At 41.3% G+C, this 21,253-nt stretch overlaps 1 protein-coding gene across 1 annotated transcript in view; it reads left to right on the plus strand.

The window, feature by feature from the left end:
• The window catches only part of LOC142771386 (uncharacterized), a 29,124-nt gene extending 8,316 nt beyond the window's left edge, over positions 1-20,808 (plus strand). Inside the window, exons 2-5 of the mRNA XM_075872865.1 lie at positions 8,148-8,284; positions 8,343-8,410; positions 11,357-11,440; positions 20,535-20,808. Of these exons, the coding sequence (XP_075728980.1) occupies positions 8,148-8,284; positions 8,343-8,410; positions 11,357-11,440; positions 20,535-20,704 (459 nt within the window). The 3' untranslated portion in view covers positions 20,705-20,808. The remainder of the gene's footprint in view (positions 1-8,147; positions 8,285-8,342; positions 8,411-11,356; positions 11,441-20,534) is intronic.
• Positions 20,809-21,253: the final 445 nt, after the last annotated feature.

Below are 21,253 nucleotides of genomic sequence, written 5' to 3' on the forward strand. Positions count from 1 at the left end.
TAAAAAGTTTATTTGAATTCAACCACCACATGGTGCAAATTGCGTCTCACTATGGAGAAAACAACTATTTTGTGAAATTTGCGGTTTTTTCTCGTAAAGTTTGACAGCTTGAAAGGTCTAAAGTATTTTTTCCTTCAAATATACCTTATGTGGATTAAGTGTTCACTCCTCAGATATTCATTTAGAGTTCAGTATTGATGTAGAAAAATAAAGGAATAACGCATTTTGGGTAAAGTATTGGAGACGTATGTGGTCGAAAAATAGTAATAATATTACTGAGCTTTAAACACTTTACGAAAGCCCTTCACTTACCTTGTACACCAACTATGGCAAGAAAGAAGAAGAGGTACTTAAGAAATAATTTTTTCACAAACATCCAGACGAGATTCCGTGAAGTTCAAGAGGCAGCCACGTGACCAAAAATTATTTGTCTGTGAAATATTCTAGCAGTTACCCTTTTAATGCAGTGAAATCAGCGCGATTTTTTTTCGAATACATTTGAAATAGTCGCCAAAATGGCTGGGACGTCTGACGTGGAATGACCCAGTAGCCAATTCTTTCATTAAATAATCGTCTCAATGTGAGCCAGTTAAAGGACACTTATATCATTCGCATATTCTAATTTGTAACTGTGCAGTACTTCATTTTACAAGTTACCTGCACTGAATACCTTCTCAATGCGCATACTGTCATGTATTCTCAGTGGCATTGTGCTTTTTTTGCAATACAGATGAAATACGTATATGTTGTTACGCGTCGTACTGCATTCCTTTTAATAAACTAATTGAATGAGTACCATGGTATATCTGCAGAAATACACATACAGCTGTGTTGATGCATGCTTAAGCATAGAACTTGACATTCTCTTAGATTGGTCGTTGGATGCAGCTTAATGAACATTATTACCTTGGAGCAGCACCTTTTTATTTGCCTGCGCGAGCAAGCTGAAACGGTACAGTAGGGTTCATATCTACGGCATGATAGGCATAATGATTCTGTCACAGCGTACTTTTTATGGCGTTTATTGCTCAGCATACCTTTTCTAGCATTTCTAACTCCATAGGAGCCCGATGCCACTGAATATGCTTGCTATGCACTCAATTTATACTTACACATAAGAAAGCAGTTAGCTATGCATGGTGCACACTGTATGTTGCACTCTATCTGAAATTTCAGTCATTGTTCCTTGTGTATTTATTTTAGGTTTCCGGGACTGAATTTCCTGTACAAAAAGAACAGCTTCATCCCACTTCTCTCGAATGCACCAGTCATCTGAGCAGCTGAAGGTGATTGTACAAGGAGCAGTGACGAGCTGTGGTTTTGCGCGTTGAAGTATGCCAACACTGAAATTACATTAATACAACCCCAATTACACTACTTTAACAAATTTTCTCATTTTATTGTCGAAATTATTTCTTCGAGAAGTAATAGGCTGTATACGTGACTCCAGAAACTCGCTTACCCTTTCTACGTGTTTTTTCTATTGTGTAGGTGTCAATCAACCCCATAACTCTCAGTCGTTTGCCCGACTAGCGCAAATGTTTTTGAAAGTTGTGGGGATTTATTGTACTGAAAGCAATGAATTTCCAGTATACAGAGAAAAAAACTTGGTCACGTGAGATATTTCGAAATTTTGCTGAATGCCATCAGAATCTTGTTTGTCAGACTTGCAGTTTTTCTATAATAAAGGGGGATGTGAACATATGGGCGTAATTGTTTTTTGCTTCGACGTTATGTTCTGTTGAACGTAACGCTACAAGTTACTGCTTGCACTACTGTGGTGTGGTGCGTATGTGTGTGTGTGTGTGTGTGTGTGTGTGTGTGCGTGCGTGTGTGCGCGTGTATGTGCAAGTGCCTGCTGCGTCCTACTTTTTCGTTTTCGGCCCAGTCTACTTACACATATATACACTGGTCTTATGCAGATGTTACAGACCATGGCACCTTTTTTTATCAGCTGTATACATGCAGGTATACGTGCAGTGGGTGACACCAGTACCTTCCTTCTTCCCTGTCAGCCGCAAAGAAGGTTCTTATATGCTTCTCCCTGAGAACAATTGAGGCTTGGGCCAGTTGGTTATGCATATTTGATGGAATGAAGTCCTATGAACGGCTCTCCTCAACACACAAGACAAAGCGTCACCTCCTGTGTCTCTGCTTTTGTTCTCCTGTTATTTGCGCTTCATTCGATCAAGTATGCTTATCAACATAACTGCAATTGTTTCAAGGAGGTTTTTAGTGTTCCTACCCACTAGCATGGGTGTAGCTTCATGGAACACCCATAGTTTAGGGGTGTTCATATACACCTACTAAAATAGGGTGTTACGTTTCTTTACACCCTACGGTTTCAAGGTGTTTCTAAACACCTTATTGTTTGGGGTGTTCCTAGACACCCTAAAAGGGTGTTGCCCATTGGACAAAAAATACACCCTTGTGATTGTAAAAATTTTTGAGTGTAAGCCATCGACCCGGCCGATACGGGCGTTGACATGGGTGCTGGAAGAACGATTTGAAGGAAAACCCGGTGTAGCCTTTACACGAGTAAACGTTCATTAGAAACGCAAACATGGAAGCCGGGTTGGGTTTCGCGTAGGCCCGGCCGCGGTGGTCTCGTGACTAAGGTACTCGGCTTCTGACCAGCAGGTCGCAGGATTAAATCCCGACTGCGGCGGCTGCATTATCGATGGAGGCGGAAATGTTGTAGGCCCCTGTGCTCAGATTTGGGTGCACGTTAAAGAACTGCAGGTGGTCGAAATTTTCGGAGCCCTCCACTACGTTGTCTCTCATAATCATAAGGTAGTTTTGGGACGTTATACCCCACATATCATTCAATGTATGGGTTTGGCGTAAGTTTCAACACAGAAAGACTGTTCGCTCGATGGGCGCCAGTAAGTGGTGAGTGGTGAAGAATGTGAAGCGAGTGAGAGGACATGCCAAGCGTGAGCAACAAACTGCGGAGGGACGAAATATTTATTTTTCTTTTTGTAAAAAAAATGAAACTATACTTTTTACGTATACACAACAATTAAGTGTAATAAACTTACCGATACTTTTCTGGGCATTTTTGTTAGATCTCAATAATATCGTGTGAAACACGGAGAAACGAGCCTTTAGGTATACACTTTTTTGCCCAATTCATTTACGATCCAGGGTCTCATACTGGCAGACTTCGTGTCCTTAGGGTGTACACGGGAAACTACTTGAGGGCTCGTTTTTCTATGTTTTACACTGTATTATTTAGATCTAACAAATAGCTTTGCCAAGAAAAATATAGGGTAAGTTATGAAACCTTATTGTAATGTGAATTTAAAGAAATAAAAGTAACCCGGTCCTGTGCTTGCTGCTGCCAATTTATACCCGCAAAATTCTTAATCTCAGCCACATGCCTTCTCTGGGAATCCAGTTAGTTACCCTTAATGACCAGCGGTTATCCTGTCTACGAGCTACATGCCTGGCCCATGTCCATTTCTTCTTGATTTCAACTATAATATCCTTGATCCCCGTTTCTTCCCTAATCCACTTTGCTTTCTTCTTGCCCCTTGAAGTTACACCTACCATTTTTCTTTCCAGTGCTCGTTGCGTCGTCCTAAATGTAAGCTGAACCCTCTTTGTAAGTCTCCAGGTTTCTGCTCCGTAGCTAAGTACCGGCCAGATACAGCTGTTATATACCTTCCTCTTGAGGGATAGTGGCAATCTACCTGTCATCGTTTGAGAGTGCTTGCCAAACGTGCTCCAGCCCATTCTTATTCTTCTAGTTACTTCAATCTCGTGGTTCAGCTCCGCGGTTACTACCTGCCCTAAGTAGACATGGTTTTTTACAACTTGAAGTGCACTATTACCTATCTCGAAGCGCTGCTCTTTTCTGAGGTTGTTGTGCATTATTTTCGTTTTCTGCAGATGAATTTTAAGACCCATCTTTCTGCTTTTCTTGTCTAACTCCGTAATCAAGAGTTGCAATTCGTCCCCTGAGTTACTCAGCAATGCAATCTCATCGGTGAAGCGCAGGCTACTAAGGTACTGTTCATTCACTCTTATCCCTAACTGTTCCCATTCTAGGTCTCTGAAAACCTCCTGTAAACACGCGATAAATAGCATTGGGGAGATTGTATCCCTCTGCCTTACACCCTTCTTGATTCGTATTCTGTTTCTTTCTTTATGAAGCACTATGGTAGCAGATGATCCCCTGTAGAGTTCTTCCAGGATGTTTATATATACTTCATCCACGCCCTGATTCCGCAGTGTCTGCATGACGGCTGATATTTCTTATTTCTACTGAATCAAACGCCTTCTCGTAATCTATGAAGGCTATGTATAGTGATTGGTTATATTCTGAGCATTCCTCTATTACCTGATTGATAGTATGAATGTGGTCGATTGTTGAGTAGCCCGTTCAAAATCCTGCTTTGTTCCTTTGGTTGATATATATATATATATATATATATATATATATATATATATATATATATATATATATATATAATTTTGAGATCCAACCGACAATATTGCCAAGGGAATTATAGGCGGAGTTATTAGATCTAATGTTTTTGTAAATGTGCAGCAAGAAAAGTTTGTGAAAAGATAACTTGCCGTGGGCAGGAACCACACCTGTGGTCATCGAACAACGCGTTCGATGCTCTACCAGCTGAGCTACCACGGCGGCCATCCTCCAGCAACGTTTTGGGGATATGTGTGAGTTGAACGTGGGTGTCCAGTTGTTTCTTGCAGATGTTTTCTTTCCTCTGGTAATTATGTTGTGACATGGGGACGATGTTCTTTGGGAAAGGGGGTAATGCCACTAGTACAAGTTGTGCGAGTATTATTTCCATAGATGCTGGCTGGCTTGTATGTGCCACTGCTCAAAAGAAGACAAGATGCACTTCAGAGAAAATGATAAGTCGTATTGATAATCAGTCTGACGTCCTTGTGTGCAATTATCTACAGGTTGCAGTTACGATGTAACGTGACAACACACACACACACACACACACACACACACACACACACACACACATATATATATATATATATATATATATATATATACATATATATATATATATATATATATTGTTCATTGACTAGATCTAATCTGGTTTCATGATGTTTAAGCTGGCTATATATGGCTGCCTAAACGCGATCTTTCTTGTTCTTCAAAAAATAGTCAATTTTTTATTATGCACGAAAAGAAAAGAAACAGGCCCTGAAACGAGCCTGTTTTCATTAGGTTTTTTACTAGAATGCTGAAACATCTTCTTAGAGTGGTAGTTGAAACAATTTTACAGTTACCACCTCGGTCATTCAGTATTTACTTGCCCACTGACTGCCCAAGAAGTCGCGGGTTTATTCCCGACTGCAGCGTTGGCAGGCCCGTGTACATTTCGAGATCAGTGCGCGTTGGCGAACACCAGATGAACCTAGTTTCGGGAGCCTTTTACTGTGGTGTGCCTTGCAACCTTATAGTGGCTTTTGTATGTAGAAGAGCAGAGTTTTTAAATATCCGGAAAGTGTGTGATTTTCGAAAGCTCATTATGTTTGTTCTTGTAGCATAGCATTTTGCTAAGAGGAAGAACTTTCGCATACTAATGTTACAAGTGACAGAACTACTTTTTTCTACTTTGAAAACATTTTGTAGGACAATATGTAACCAAATCTTTATGTATATTATTTCTAAAAGAAACAAAAACCACTTAAATCTTGCGAAGGGTATAAAAGAAACAGTTTTCGGTGACTAAAAACAGGTAGTAGTTGTTCAGCAGAAATTGCTGTACATTGAAAGGGAATATAGCATTAAATTACGCAAAGAACGAAAATAAAAAAAGCAAATCTGTTTTCTGTAAGGTAAAACGTAAAAGTGTCTTTATGCAGAGAATTCGTGTGAAAGTTGTAAAACAAACTTAAAAAATATGTTAAAACACAGAAAAGTTCGAAACAAAAAGCATGGTTTCACAGAAACTACATGGCTTTAGAAAAATTTGTTCATTAAAAAAAATATTTTTACAGTGCCATGGTCACGCAAGTAGCAAATGATGACAAAGTTCGTACGTACAATGTCCCGACCACAACAATTCGAATTTATTGTGAAGCTCAAAAACGTACTTCAAAGTGAATTTCACGGCTGCGTTCTTTTATGGCAAGGTCGGCGGGCTCTGCAGATATATTTCACTGCTACTCAGTCTGCACTGTGTCCAACATTTTGTATAGATCAGCGAAGGGTGAATGTTGGTCATCAAATACCTTCTCTATAATTTTTTTTGAAAATTGCCGCGATAGAAATAAGATCACATCTGCAAGGACAGTTCTGTCTCCATTCTTTATACAACAGATCGTTTCGCAAGCAGCGTTTAACTTATATATACTTCCGTTGTATCACGCATGGAAAAAGTAAAACCTATGCCACTCAGTTAAACACCTGAACATATTTGCATGGTCTTATTTGTGGTTCTAACGCATCTAGGAATTTACTGCTGTTTAGTTTATTGAATACATCATTACTTCCTCTTCGGTATCAAGATATATGAAAATATCCTATCTGTGAAAATAAAAGAGTACGTAACCAGTTAAAATTACAGTGGCTTCAAAAATGTTCTGTGAGTGACGCATTAAGCTGCCATTTTATTCCGATTGCGTCAAATAAATGATTTCTTAGCCCACTTCATCAAAGCTGTCTAAGTTTTTAGCTTTAACAGTCTTTTTTCAATGTTATTATCATTGTTTTGCGTTCCTCTTAGGCTGAGCAGTTCTCTGTTGACACGCAGTCCTCTTTTTGAATTTCCTTGATTATGCGAGCATGAGTAGGATACGGGAAGGAAAGTTGTGCAAATTCGAAGTCGTGATAAAAGTGGCTGCAGAATGAACAGGTATGTAAAGTGCGCAGGACCTTTGATATGCTGTTATGGTGACCAAGAATAAAAAAACCAGGAATATCCTGGAAATGATGTTATATATAATGTCGCTAGAACACTTATCAATCACGACTGTCAGATCCTGACTACCGGAGCGCACACGAGATAGCGCCACCACTGCACCTCGCAAAAGACGAATTGTTTCTTCAAACGGCATTGTCCGCCAGAGTCATCCGTACGTATCTGCAGGAAAAACAACCGCACTGAACTGCGGAAAGCATACCATTTACCGTTAAAACAAGCCAGTCAATAAAATACGGAAAAAAGTAGCGCGATTGTCCATACCGCGTTCTCGAGTCTGACTAATCAGACAACAATCGTGCCAAAGAAACCCTACATGCTGATTGTTTGATTTGTGGTGTTTAACGTCCCAAAACCAGCATATGACTATGAAAGACGCCGTAGTGAAGAACTCCGGGAATTTCATCCTCCTGAGATTCTTTAAGCTGGACCCAAATCTGAGTACACGGGCCTACATAATTTCCGCCTCCATTGGAAATGCAGTCGCCAAAGCCGGGATTTGATCCCGCGACCGGCGGGTCAGCAGACGAATACCTTAGCCACTAGGCCAACGCGGCGGGGCAAAAAAGCCTGCATGCTTCCCATAAATAGCGAAAAACTGGTCAACGGGACTTGCTAAGTCTCCTGCGGCAGTTCCGCAATTGTGAAGCTCAATTTTGTGAAGGATTTGGAGCTGAACCAATCACTACACATAACCAACACTTTTTTGTAGATTTGCGCACGTTAGGTGTATCTTAGATGTATCACTGCACAGCATAAGCAATGTGCAGTGAGAACTTCCTTCATCATAGTACTGTGCAATTTTGCAGTCTGATTTCACTAGACAAAGACCGCACTTTTTTGACAGCCATGAAAACTGCACATTAAGAAAGTTTATTACGAAAAAATATAGAAACGTTCATACCCTCATACCTTTCTTAACATGATTGATTGATTGTTGCCTCTGGTAGGTTGATGGTGGCTGTGATTGGTTGATAGTGTCTTTGGTACTCTCAAGATCGATGGGTGGTCATAAATTTATGTACGAAATTTGATGGATGGCAACACGTGCTCCAACTTCCGTAAAAACGAAAACAGCAGCAGTTTTATATAACTTTCATTTTGCCTATGTTTACAGATTCGTGCATTTGTACTCGAAATGATATCCTGCTAGCCTGACGTGGCTTCGAGCGAAAGAATACAAATTATTTAAATACATTTTTAAATATGAATTTTTTATTGTTTCAGTTCGTCCGCCGGCGTGAGGCAATATGGACGTACAAGACGACTCGTAGAGGCGATGTTAAATGCGAAGTATATAAACTTCTTTATTTTACGACACAGTCCGTTACAGTAAAAAATTGTGTGTTCCTGAGAAATCGTAGGTAAGCTTTGTGTTCTCGGAACCTGTCCTCTGCTTGACTCAATATTTCTTGGTTGCAGATGTGAGCTTCAAACAACTGGAGTATTTGATACAGACCACACGGAGCGGATGACTACATTACACAGAGGTGGGTATAAATTTCATGCTCCCGTTGGGGTCTGATTATTAAATTACAATGTTACAGGCAATATATCCATATGCAGCAAAATATCTTACATCAAGTGAAATTAACGTTTTACAAGTACAAGTGACCCATAAACAAATAATGTCTTCTTAATTGAACGTTTTACAGAGCTCTTTATGTGCATGCAGCTTGATATGTTTGGTTTCTCAGCCAGTTGTAGACGGAGAAAAAGCAGGCATTTGTACCTCAGTAATGACAGCTTCATGCTGTCGTGAACATAGGCGTCAATCAACGCGCGCGTTGCTTTAGTGTGCATGAAGACCTCACAAGAGAGACAATTCTTCCTACGCATGTATCGTAGACTCTAATCACTTAGCGAATGTACTTTCACAGGAAACTTTAGGCAGATCTTTGAAAACGCCTCTTAGTTCGTTACACCAACTAGCTCATAACTTTTCGCCCTTGGCGCATAGTACTACTCGTACTGCACAACGCAATACAAAGCACGAAAAAATGAGTAAGAAAAAAAGCAGACTGTGAAGCCTCGCCCCGTTGTAGTAAAGTAATATAATTACAGGTGAAAAGCAGAAATCTCCAATGACTTGTGAATTTCTGAAAGCAACTGGCATTTCAGTCTCTGATAACTTTACCAAGGATACCTTGGCTAAACGTGAGGTGCTTTGGAACTCTGCTGCAATGAAAAAGGAGCAGGGACAGCGCGTGTTTTTTGTTTATGACAAAATATGCTATCTTAATAAACCATTTTATTAAGACTTCCCGAAAGACCGCCAAGTCGTGGTTAAACGCTACCCACATCCGTCAGTGCGAAGAGGCTATAAAAGAAAGTGTGTGCCTTACAAAAACTGCTGCACCAGTTTAATCGGTTAAACTGCTTGAATCCTGGTAAATAAAACTGGTGACCTGGAATATATCTTAAGCAAATATCACCCACGCATTGTCACGATTACTGAGACGTCAAAAAATTCCAGTATTCGAGACATGAGTTAGTACCACCTGCTTCCAAGATAGTGCCCAATGACGATGAATATCGAGAAGATGGCGTTTTCATTGCTGTCAGTTGCTGTGTGGAAGGCATTCATTTTCATGCAATTCAAGACCATGAGGGCGTATGGGGCAACGTCAAGATTAGTAAAGCTTTCGTTCTTTTCAGTGCTATTCATAGAGCGCCTAAGAATACAGCTTCGTATTTACAAGATACCAAGGTACCAATAAGTTGGCTGGAATTCTTTTTGCTGTGGGTTCACGAGACTTCACATGATTGGTTTATAACTAAGTTATTCGGGAGAGGAACTTATTCATGTCTACCATGTATTAGGCGCGTTTTGCGTACTTACGATACATATCGATGGCACTGCTATGTTTAGGCTAAAGACTATACTCCGATTTAACGTGAGAAGTCAGGCTCAAAGGCAGAGGTTTGTTTTCCTCAGCAAAGGGAGCGCTTGGGTGTGGTGTCATCAGTATCGTGATCAGCGTCTTTTCCCCAAGTCAGGCGGAGTCGACCACAGCCATGGAATACAAGTCCGAAGGTCACAGAAATAAGCATGCAACCTCAACCACGAACATATCAGAGTACTTACAAGGAATACGATACTATCATTCATAGTAGTCGAAAGCAGCCTAGAGCCAAATAACCTTATGCAAGGATGAAGCAACACCAACAAGTCGCCAACTGTAGTGGACATGTAGCGAACACGCAGAGGTGGTAGCTTGTGCGAGCCAGTACTAACCAACACCGCGAAATTGTCAGGCAGTCGTCGAGAGTTAGCCCATATTAGCGAAGCGTTCGTTGCTACCAGCTGGAAAAACAACAACTATAATTAACAAATAAGCAACAACCATAATCAGTCTACACTAAGTAACAGGCAGCTCACTTTAGCCTATGCTACCGACCGCTAGCCAACACCATCTCAGAGTTAGCTCTTGTTATTCGGTACAGGCCCAGAATTGACATAGTGCGCTTTCTTAACATGTAGGTAAGAAAAAAAAATAAACTATCTCCTTCAAGTGAACCCTGACGGGATGCGAAGCAGCAGCGGTGAAAACGGCGTTGGCGCGGTTGAAACGGGCGTCGACGCAGGTGCTGGAATAACGGTTTGAAGGGAAAGTTGGCGTAGCGTTTACTCGAGTAAATGTTTGTTTAATTGCAAGGAAATGAGAGGAGGACTGGATTTCGTGTGAGTTTCACCTCAAATAAACAAGCGGAAGGAGTGATATTGCGTTGAGCGTTGCGGGTGATGGAGAGGTTGAACCGGGAGAAAATTGTGTTGCGAGCAGGCCGAGGGGCCGGCAGCTGCTGCAGTGAGGAAGGGAGTGACGTCAACGCGCTGGTGCGACTTGACCTATTTGGCACCGCTTCAACAATTGCGGCTATAGTATTGGGGCGGATGTACAGGACAGCGTTACACAGTATAGTGAAAGAGATGCTTCGCAACTAAAAAAGAAAGAATAGGAGGGATCATAGGAGGTCCACAAACCATCCGCCTCTTAAGCTGCGTACTTCTCGCGTTTGTGGTAATTTCCTACTACGCTCCTGTTTCATAGATTTCCTTGGTGAGTCATCACCCGTTAATGCACGCTGAAGCCAATTTACTTTTTCGCAACAAATACATTCTCTCACATAATGGTCGAAGCTCTAAAGATGTCTGCTGAGCCTTAACGGCTCAGCAGAGAAGCTCGAGGCAGCATCAGACAAAATTAAGCCCTGTTGATGTAAAACGGTTTGAGAACTTCGTAATCTAACAGTGCCTACCTAGAAACGCCATCTGGCCTTTCACTTGAACGCAGCTGCAAGCCTTCCGGTTTGGCCCTATTGAAAACATGACAAAGTCTTTAGAATAATAGGCACATTTACATGTTTCGTGATATGCACAGCTCTGTGAAAAATTGTGCAAATGTTAATCATAAATTCTGTTTCATATTTTTCAGGCATATTCACCAGAACTGAAACATTGCTCTTCCTGTCCCGGGACCGCTCCTGCGCTGTTATTAAGGTCGACTCGCTTACAAATTGTGCGTGTTTTTTATTCATTTTGGCGCTAAAAAAACAAGGTTATTTATTTGCTCAAGGTTATTAATTACAACTTATGAACAAATACAAGTCCCACCTACAGCCAACAAAGTCCAATCCACGCAAAATTTTTATGGCAGTTTCATTTATTTAAAATCACTTACTTCTGTGACATCAATGCCTTTCGCGTGTTTTCAGGTAGCTCGAGTGTTTCTCTGGGTGTTCCTTCTTCGTATCGCCGGTTTTTCTTAACACTAAAATGTATTGTAAAATGCCATCACAAGTTATAACAGCACTTCTAAACAAAAAGGCGCGTTTCAAGAAAGAAAGATCAATCACAGTTTCAATAGCCATCCCTGGTGATAGAAATTCCCTTGCAAACATACCCTAAGGAGGCCTCAAGTCGGTTAAGAAACCACGTTCACATGTGTATTAAAGCAACAGCTAAACGTCATACAATGTGAAATTCCTTCCGAGTGGGTTTTTGGGTGTTTCCAAGTCGTTATAAAAGGGTGAAACATCATTCCACAGCAGTATCCACAGCATCAACCAACTGCACATTATTTCTTGCAACTTTTTTGCGCATAGCATGCTTCTCCTAATAATGCCGAATTATGGCAGCGTATGTGTTTTTCCACTTCATAAAAATTAGGATGGTTTATGAAGTAGTGGGCGACATGCGAAGTTTACTTGGAGCAGTTGACCAAAGAAAGTTTAAAAAAAATGGCAGATCCTACGTACTTAGGAATCGATGATATGCGAAGCACGAATGGGAAGGTCGATATCTTACTTTAAAATGTGTGCAAAGTTGCAACATTGACGTAACGTTTGCCGTACATGACTTCCATGGCTTGATCAACATGTTTGGATTTGCCATTTACTTTCGTCGCTTGTTCACGTCACGTAATACCTAATTTTGTATATGTGGAGCTAGTGGAACGGCCACGAGCACGCTATGAGCAATAGCGTGGTGTCATGTTTTACATGACACGCATGGGAAGATTATCATGTTTTGACGTGTAATTTACCTGCGTTGTCCATAAACGTTCCGTAATACAAAGTTCGTATATGTGGAGCTAGAGAATTGCCCGCGAGTGCGCTATAAACGTAGCATGTAGTCATGTTTTACTCGACATGCATATCATGATTATCGTGCTTAGACGTGTCATTCACATTTGTCGTCTGTTCACGACATCCGATACCAAATTTGGTATATGGGGAGCTAGCTAAACGGCCGCAAGGGCGGTATGAGCGTAGCAGGTAGTCATGTTTCACATGACACTCATAACGTTATTATTAAGTTTGCATCAGTCATAAGCACGTTTCATATGTTGACGTCACCTAACACTAATTTTGGTAGATCTGATGCTAGCAAAACGGCCGTTAGCGTATCAGGAGCGTGTTATCAAGTCATGTTAGTACTTGACACACGTATAATGATTATCATGTTCGCACCAGTCATATACCTTCTTCATTCATTCACGTTCCGTATAACCAAATTTGGTATATGTGACGCTAGCCAAACGACCTCGAGCGTACCTGGGGCATGCCGTGCAGTCATGACATCATAACATGAAAATAATAACGTGCATGTCATCTTTTCCACGTTATAGTCTGTCACTTATGTTCACCAAGCAGTAATCTTATACCGTACAAGTTTAGCAAAATGTGATGTGGATGAAACCACCGCAAGAGCAGCAAGACCATAAAATGTAAATCATGATACTCACGCTATATGTGTCGCAATTTTTATGTTATGACTAGTCATACAGTCATGTTATGCCATACCAAGTATCGATACTATTATCAAGTCGGCCTACGGAGCTAGAAGCCATAGGCGGCTAGATAGACAGATTGATAGTTTCGCTCGAAGTAGCCGACATACGCAAAGAAATGCTTTGCAATTGAAAGGCGTTAAAAGGACCACTCTTCCTGTTTTCGCTGGGGCTGTGCTGTGCGGTACGCAAACAACTGGCTGTTTTTACAGTGAAAGCTGTTATTAGATGACAACTGGAGTCACACGCAGTTGTCCGCCGCCGCCGCTGATGTCCGTAACTACATCGCGCGGTATGACACAGTCGGGCTCAAACCCGAGTCTGCTAGGTGCCAGCCCAGTACTCTACCAGTGAGCTACGCTGGTGCTTGTGAATTTTTGTCAAACATGCCAATAGGCAGGTTTGATGTCAGGAAATAAATCGCGTTAATACGACCTCTAAAGCGTTTTGCAATAGCTGAAGAACAACCAGTCGTCAAACAAGCGTTCACAAAAGCTTGTTTTTGTTCCCCTATTACCTATGGCGCATATCCACTTTAGCGATGTTTGCTTATCGTCGTCAGCCACTGCATGAACAATTGGCAGAGCTAGTAAATTAAAGTTGGAAAATCCCTTACGTTTTTTGGAATGAATTTATCCATGCCCATATTTCTGTCCTTTGGAGCTTCTATTTTTGGGTTTGCCAGTGCGAAAGTCTGTGAGGCATTGCGGAATTATCTGAATGAAACGAAAAGACTGACCAGCTAATAATATTCTTCTGTGTCGACATACGCAAAACTTCTCCTTTTTTTTCTTTTTTTTAAGTTAGGTTTTATTCTAGGTTATTATCTAATACTAATACAAAACCTTAAGAGTAAGTACAGATCAGTGATAGTAAATATTTCCTTATAAAATTTGTAACGTTTTCAATTTGTAAGTTTCCTTACTCTAAGACCGAATAATACTTTATAAGACCACTCAATATTTGGCTGATCCCCACAATGGGTATGAGCAACAAGTGAATGGCAACAAGCACAAGAACAATTTTCTTCCAAGTGTTTAGCAGATACCACACTTCTGAAAAGAATGACAGAAAATAGCATAGCGAAAGTGGGCCTACAACATAAAAGTGTATATTTAATACCGTTGTGGGTATCAAAAAAGTGTACTTGCAGTAGTAACCCATTGAGTATTTTGAAAAGGTTCCAAAAAGCCACTGTTTCAGCTTCCGCTATGACTGTGCTGCCTGGGCCTTCCGCGCAGCCCTGGTATTTTTTTATCAAACGCTGCCGAAGGTTTTTAAAGCTATAACCGACGAGAATAATGGACCACTGCCAAAACATGCAAATCGGCCCAGCTTCAGGGTGCTAGATCATGCCGGAAACCTCAAGTGAGCGGGCGCAAATGCAACGTGTGACTGCAAAAACGAATGGAGCTTTATATTTGAACATTGCATATAAAATTGAGGACAAGTTTAGCTGTGACAGGACAAGTGTGGTGTACAATATTTCCTTCGAAGTGTGAAAAAAGTAATGCGCTGAGCACAAAAAACACATTTACTTTAGATTAGAACAACCAGGCGGCACATGTGAAAAGCCTCCTTTACTTGGCATTCTCCAAACTGTCTAATCTGTTTAGTCACTTTTTTTTTTTGGAGCATGACCTATATACTTCTACAATGCGACTATAAGAGCATGAGAAAGCGCGTACAGTGGTAGCCACACTTTCTAAACAAATTCAAATCGCTCTCCTACGGAACCAACCAGAGCTATAGGAGACGGACATGCTTCTGTAATCATACGTTGCACTATGTAATAATTTAGTACTAATTTTTAGAGAGGAGTTCAGAACATGCGGTTTGAAGTAAATAGTTGAGCTCGTGAAAGTACGGCAATTCGGCGCTGTGTGTATTAACCAGTGCGCGTTTTTCCACTTTTTAAGTGTTTTATTAGCCTTTTTGTTATAACACGCTTTGCGTATTTTTCATACTCTCTTTCTGTTATTCATTTACTTTTTCAGTAATAATGATAATTATGTCTGAACGAAAAATTGGCAGATCACATGTACAGTAGGAATTGGTAATACGCGAAGCACCAATGATAGAGGGTGATAGGTCGCTATAAAATCAGCACAATGTTAAGCGTCGGAGGTTATTTATGCCGTGCATGACTTCCATACCATGATTATCAGGTTTAGACGGTTCATATACATTCGTCATCTATTAACGTCCCCTCATATCATCTGTGGTCTATATGGAGCTAGCGAGCTAGCGAAACGGCCATGAGCGTGCTATGAGCGTATCATGCAGTGATGTTTTACATCTCATTTTCATTTATTTCGTTTTGTTCTCATCGAAACAGAAACAATGGCGAAAATGGGGAGACGGCTAAAAAGCTGCATTTATTGCAGCTTGTATAAGCACCGTCCCCCCTACGTCAGCAATGACAGGGTAAAACTAAATACAAGAATGAAATGATAAACCATATACAATAAATCAAGTAATAATACAAGCAAAAGGCAAAGTAAATGACAGGCCAAGGTATACAAACAAAAAGGAATATTTCATAAACGCATGAGCACAATAATTCAGAGAGTGTGTATTATCGCTTTCGTACGCAAGAAAGGTACACATTAAGGTTGCACAAAAGAAATAAATAAAAATAAATGTTAAAAAATGATGCAAATCAACAGTGATGCAAATCAACAGTGAAGAGTGACCTATGTAGGCAATACAAATCTACAAGAATAGTGTTTGCACATCGATATTGTTTAATTTGTCAATTTTTATCCCTTGCTGCTCATATGAGCTGAGTATAGTAGGTAACATGTGGCTAAGGCTTTGGGTGCCGCAATTCGTGCGAGATAACAGAATTTTTACGGGAGTTTATATCGATGTAAATAAATGGTTTGAGTAGGTTCAAGATTTGCAAATGTCAGAAATACGTCGAGTATCCCTCTGTTTGCGCTAATATAGGATTGTAACAACCTGAATTTGTTTATGTCACTTGTTTTACCAATTTTATGTTTAACAAAACATGAAATCCATACCGTGATTATCATATTTTGACGTGTCATTTACATTCATCGTCCATTCACGTGACATAATAATAAATTCGGTATATGTGGAACTAGTAAAACGGCCGCGAGAACGATATGAGTGGAGCATTTGATCATGTTTTACACGAAATACGTACAATGATTATCACGTTTGGACTTGTCATTTACCTTCGTCGTCTATTCACTTCCCGTGATACCAAATTTGGTACATGTGGAGCTAGCGCAATGGCGGCGAGCGCGTTATGAGTGGCCTAATATACTCTAACGAAACGTTGACGCACGCGCAGGCTGATCGTAGCGACGCCACGCTAGCAAAACGCGAGCACGCTATAGTGTGACGCCAGGCGCGACCGGCGCGACCAGCGTCTGCCGGCGCGGCCCGATGGCAACAGGCGCGAAATGTGACATGCTGCATTGCGCGCCGACGACGTTACTTAGACACTACGGCGTCTGCCTCTCTTCGTTGCGGAGAAATGCCATGGGTACTCAAACGTACATGCGTCGATGCAACGCAGCGCAGCGCACACCTGCACGTATATGGCATGCAGATCAACAATGAAGGTCAGTGGGCAGATCGACTCATCTCTACTAGGGGGATATCGGCGCCTGGCGTGGCTTCGCCGGCGTGATGGGATAAAACGAACGCCGGCGCGCACGCACGCCGGCTCACGTTGAAGTGTATCGGCGCCTTGAGTGTGGCGTGTATTCATGTTCTTACGTGACACGCATCTCATGATTATCATGTTTGCACCAGTCACATACCTTCGTCATTCATTAACGTCACGTAATATCGAAATTTGGTGTATGCTAAGGTCACGAAACAGCCGAGAGCGCATCATGGTTGTGGGACGTAGTCTTGTTGTTACATGACATGCATGTCATGATCATCTTGTTTGGACTTGTCATTTATCAATGTCGTCCGCTCGCGTCACGTAATACCGAAATTGGTGCATGTGAAGCTAGCGAAACGGCCACGAGAGGATCATGAGCGGAGCATGTAGTAATATTTTTACATCACACGCATGTCATGATGTTGATGTTAGGGTCTGTCGCTTGTGTTCTCCATGCAATCATGCCATACCGTACCAGTTTTGCAACATATTATGGGAATGAAACCACCACAAGAGCAGCAAGACTATGACACAAAAATCATATTCATGCCACACATGTCATAATTTTCATGTTATGACTAGCCAGTTATGCTTGTCATAACGCAACGTTATATCATACCAAATTTGGTATCAATACTACTATCCAAACGGCCAGGAGAGCTAAAAATCGTAGGTGGCTAGGTGTATAGATAGATAGATAGATAGATAGATAGATAGATAGATAGATAGATAGATAGATAGATAGATAGATAGATAGATAGATAGATAGATAGATAGATAGATAGACAGACTAAAAATCACCGGAATTCGCCAAGAAATGCTTCGCATTTAAAAAGAAGGGGGAGACACTTTCTGCCTGCTTTTAAGAAAAAAGTGCAGAACATCCTTGGCGCAAACTTAAAAGACGAAAGAAAAGGCTCGCAAAAGCGCACACTCGCAACTGACTTTTATTGAACCGAAGCTCGTCTTATAAAATCATCACGCATGCGTACAACCACAAGAAGAGACCAACCAAGTATAATCACAATCTATCAGATAGAAAATGAAATTCCTCATGATACAATGACAGAGATGGAACACTGATACATTGTTCGCCAAATTGTCTAAGAATTGACGCACCACTTTGCCTTTGCTTTTTAGCAATATTCTCGTACGGTGCAGTAGCGGTTCACACGAGCATTCCTTACAATGATGCGGCAAATGCGAACCCGTGCCGTTTCTCATTGACAGTGCATGTTCCCTTATGCGATCGTTTATACAACGGCCCGACTAGCCAATGTACACCTTGCCACAGATTAGATTTGTGGGGTTTAACGTCCCAAAACCACCATATGATTATGAGAGATGCCGTAGTGGAGGGCTCCGAAAATTTCGACCACCTGGGGTTCTTTAACGTGCACACAAATCTGAGTACGCGGGCCTACAACATTTCCGCCTCCATCGGAAATGCAGCCGCCGCAGCCGGGATTTGAACCCGCGACCTGCGGGTCAGCAGCCGAGTACCTTAGCCACTAGACCACCGCAGCGGGGCTACACCTTGCCACAACTGAGCAGGATCAAGTATACAATGCCTACTAAACAATTCAAGAACTTCCTTTCGTGCTTCTTTTAACAATGAGCAGTTGGTACGCCCCACCAACGAGCACAAATGCGCGAAAGCCTCCTAGGTGCCGGGAACACGACAGGGACCTCAAAACGAGTGGCAACGTACTTCAATGAATGAGCCACTGTGTGCACATACGGAATGACAACAGGTCGCTTCTTCTGTGTTTTTTTTTCCTTTTTGCCAGAATTGCCGGTGGCGTCATGTCGACATTTTCTCAGTAAAGCTTCGCACACTGTCGTTGACACCAACAAAAGAAAACCCGCAAACACGAGTCTGGTTATTTGCTCCCTGAAACGTTCATCAAGAGCGTGGTGGCAAGACCTAGTAAGAGCCAACTGTACGCTCGTACTAGCAATCGCCCTTTTTACTGCTTTAGAATGAGCGGAATGATACGGCAAAAAAGGCTTCTGAGCACGAGGGTGATACATTAAACACACGCGGTTTTTGTCAAGCCTGAGATGAAGATCTAAAAACTGCTATTTGTCATTGACAGGATGCTCACGTGTAAACTTGAACCCTTGTCCAAATGTTCTAAATTTATCTAAAACAAAAGTGGCACATGCAGAGTCGTTCTCAATTCACTCCTTTTTCAAAAGTACCAAAAAAACGTCGACGTATCTAAAAACACGTAACACCTTGTCTCTGGACAAAACAGAGTGAAGGTGTCGGTCAATATGACCCAGGAAGATATTACACAGCGCAGGCGCTACACACGAACCAATACAAATACCTTCCATTTGTAGAAACAACTTGCCTTCAAATGAAATAAACGTTGCTCTAAGATGAATTTCTAAGAGGGCTAAAAAACTCTCTACCGGAACATCAGCATGGTTCATAAAAGACACAGACCCATTGTTCTCTATGCACGACTGCACGCACCCGAAAGAATAAAAGAGTTCCTCGACAGCGACAGAGAAAAAAATGCCCTACACAGCCTCTGTCCTGAAGATACACAAATATGTCACAGAAATTCATGACAGCGAATGGGTCGTCTAAAAAAAGAAGCTTTCACCTGCTCAGATAAGATTTTTCGCCAATTTCATTGTACGTCGTTAGGGGATCTTTGTTGTCCAGAACATCTTCGTCATGTCGTTCAAAAGCTGGGCGGTCGACGACTCCTCACGCAGCTCTGTGGGCTTTCCCGATGAGGCTAAATGAAGTGCCTTCGATCTTTCACGTGTGAGCTAGAGAAAGGCGATATTGTGTTGTAGCTCTATGCTTTGCAGAATCCGCAAGGCTGATTCTGAGATGTTGCCCCTACCGAATGCTGCTGCAACTTATTTCCTTTCGTCGCTAGGTCAGACCGACGCTGTTATCTAACAGATGAAGAAAACGCAGGATTAAACCACCTGTTTACGGCGCCTTTTCGCTTGTGCTTCCTTCTGTTTTTGCTTTTATTTTATTTTCACATTTTCGTAGCAGCCGCTAACGAGCACTCTGCAAATCGATTGGTTTCGTTGCTTTCTGTGTTTCTTTGTTTCCTTTTGTTTGTTTTTTATTAGTGGTTTGCCCCCAAAACTGGGTGGGTGGTCCACCGCTGCGCTTTGTGTCTTGTGCTACTTCCCAAACATTCTGCGAAGAAGGCTACATCGGCCGCCGCATCCGTGAAGAAAAATGCCACACACACACACACACACACACACACACACACACACACACACACACACACACACACACACACACACACACACACACACACACACACACACACATATATATATATATATATATATATATATATATATATATATATATATATATATATATATATATATGTATATTTATTACATATGTCTATAAGGGCAGTAATAGTAATAATTCAATGGGCCAATTAGTCTTCGTGAAAGTATGGGATATGGCACAACGGGAGCATCGTCAACAAGAATAAATATATTTATTTCCCAATAGTATCGAGAGGGGTCCTCCCTTTAAGCAGGGAATGATATATATATATATATATATATATATATATATATATATATATATATATATATATATATATATATATATATATATATGAGAGTTTCGCATGGCTGCAGTTTTTTTAACCTGCTTTTTTCTCTTTCTAGGGAACCAGTCCTACTACGATATGCGCGTGACCAATACTTTTGTGCGTTCAGCACCCCTTCCAGCATGTCGAACTTTTTTTAATCGCATCATACGACCTCAAACCTCGCACCTCGTTTTCTTTCCCCGATGTCTTCGGCTAATGAGACAACGCAATGAAGATGAAGAGTAGAGTTTGATCACATGAGTATTTCATTTTTCCTGATTTTAAACTTAATCACTTTCATGTTTTGTTACCGATGAGTTCCAATAAATTTGACGGAGTTTTGCTCTTTATTCAATGGCGGTTTCTTTTTATGAAAACAACAGATCACACTTGTAGCGATTGTAACGCACCGACAGGTAATTCAAGAACCACCATGGTGGTCTAGTGGCTTAGGTACTCGGCTGCTGACCTGCAGGTCATGGGTCGAAATCCCAGCTGCGGCGGCTGCATTTCCAATGGAGACGCAAAAGTCGTAGCCTGGCGGCTTAGATTTGGGTGCACGTAAAGAACCCTAGGTGGTCGAAATTTCCAGAGTCCCCATTACGGCATTTCTCATAATCATATAGTAGTTTTGGGACATTAAACCCATTCAATTAGGTAATTAAAACACCCAGCTTACTTGGAACATCAGCAAATGCAATGTCTCTGCCCCACGGCCACCACCGAATTCTTTTAAACTCCATTGACGTCAAACTTCCTGTAGAGTTTGACAGAGATGAAGTTAGCCCATGTCAC

The sequence above is a fragment of the Rhipicephalus microplus genome, chromosome 9, assembly GCF_043290135.1.
Source record: "Rhipicephalus microplus isolate Deutch F79 chromosome 9, USDA_Rmic, whole genome shotgun sequence".
NCBI classification, from domain to species: Eukaryota; Metazoa; Arthropoda; class Arachnida; order Ixodida; family Ixodidae; genus Rhipicephalus; species Rhipicephalus microplus.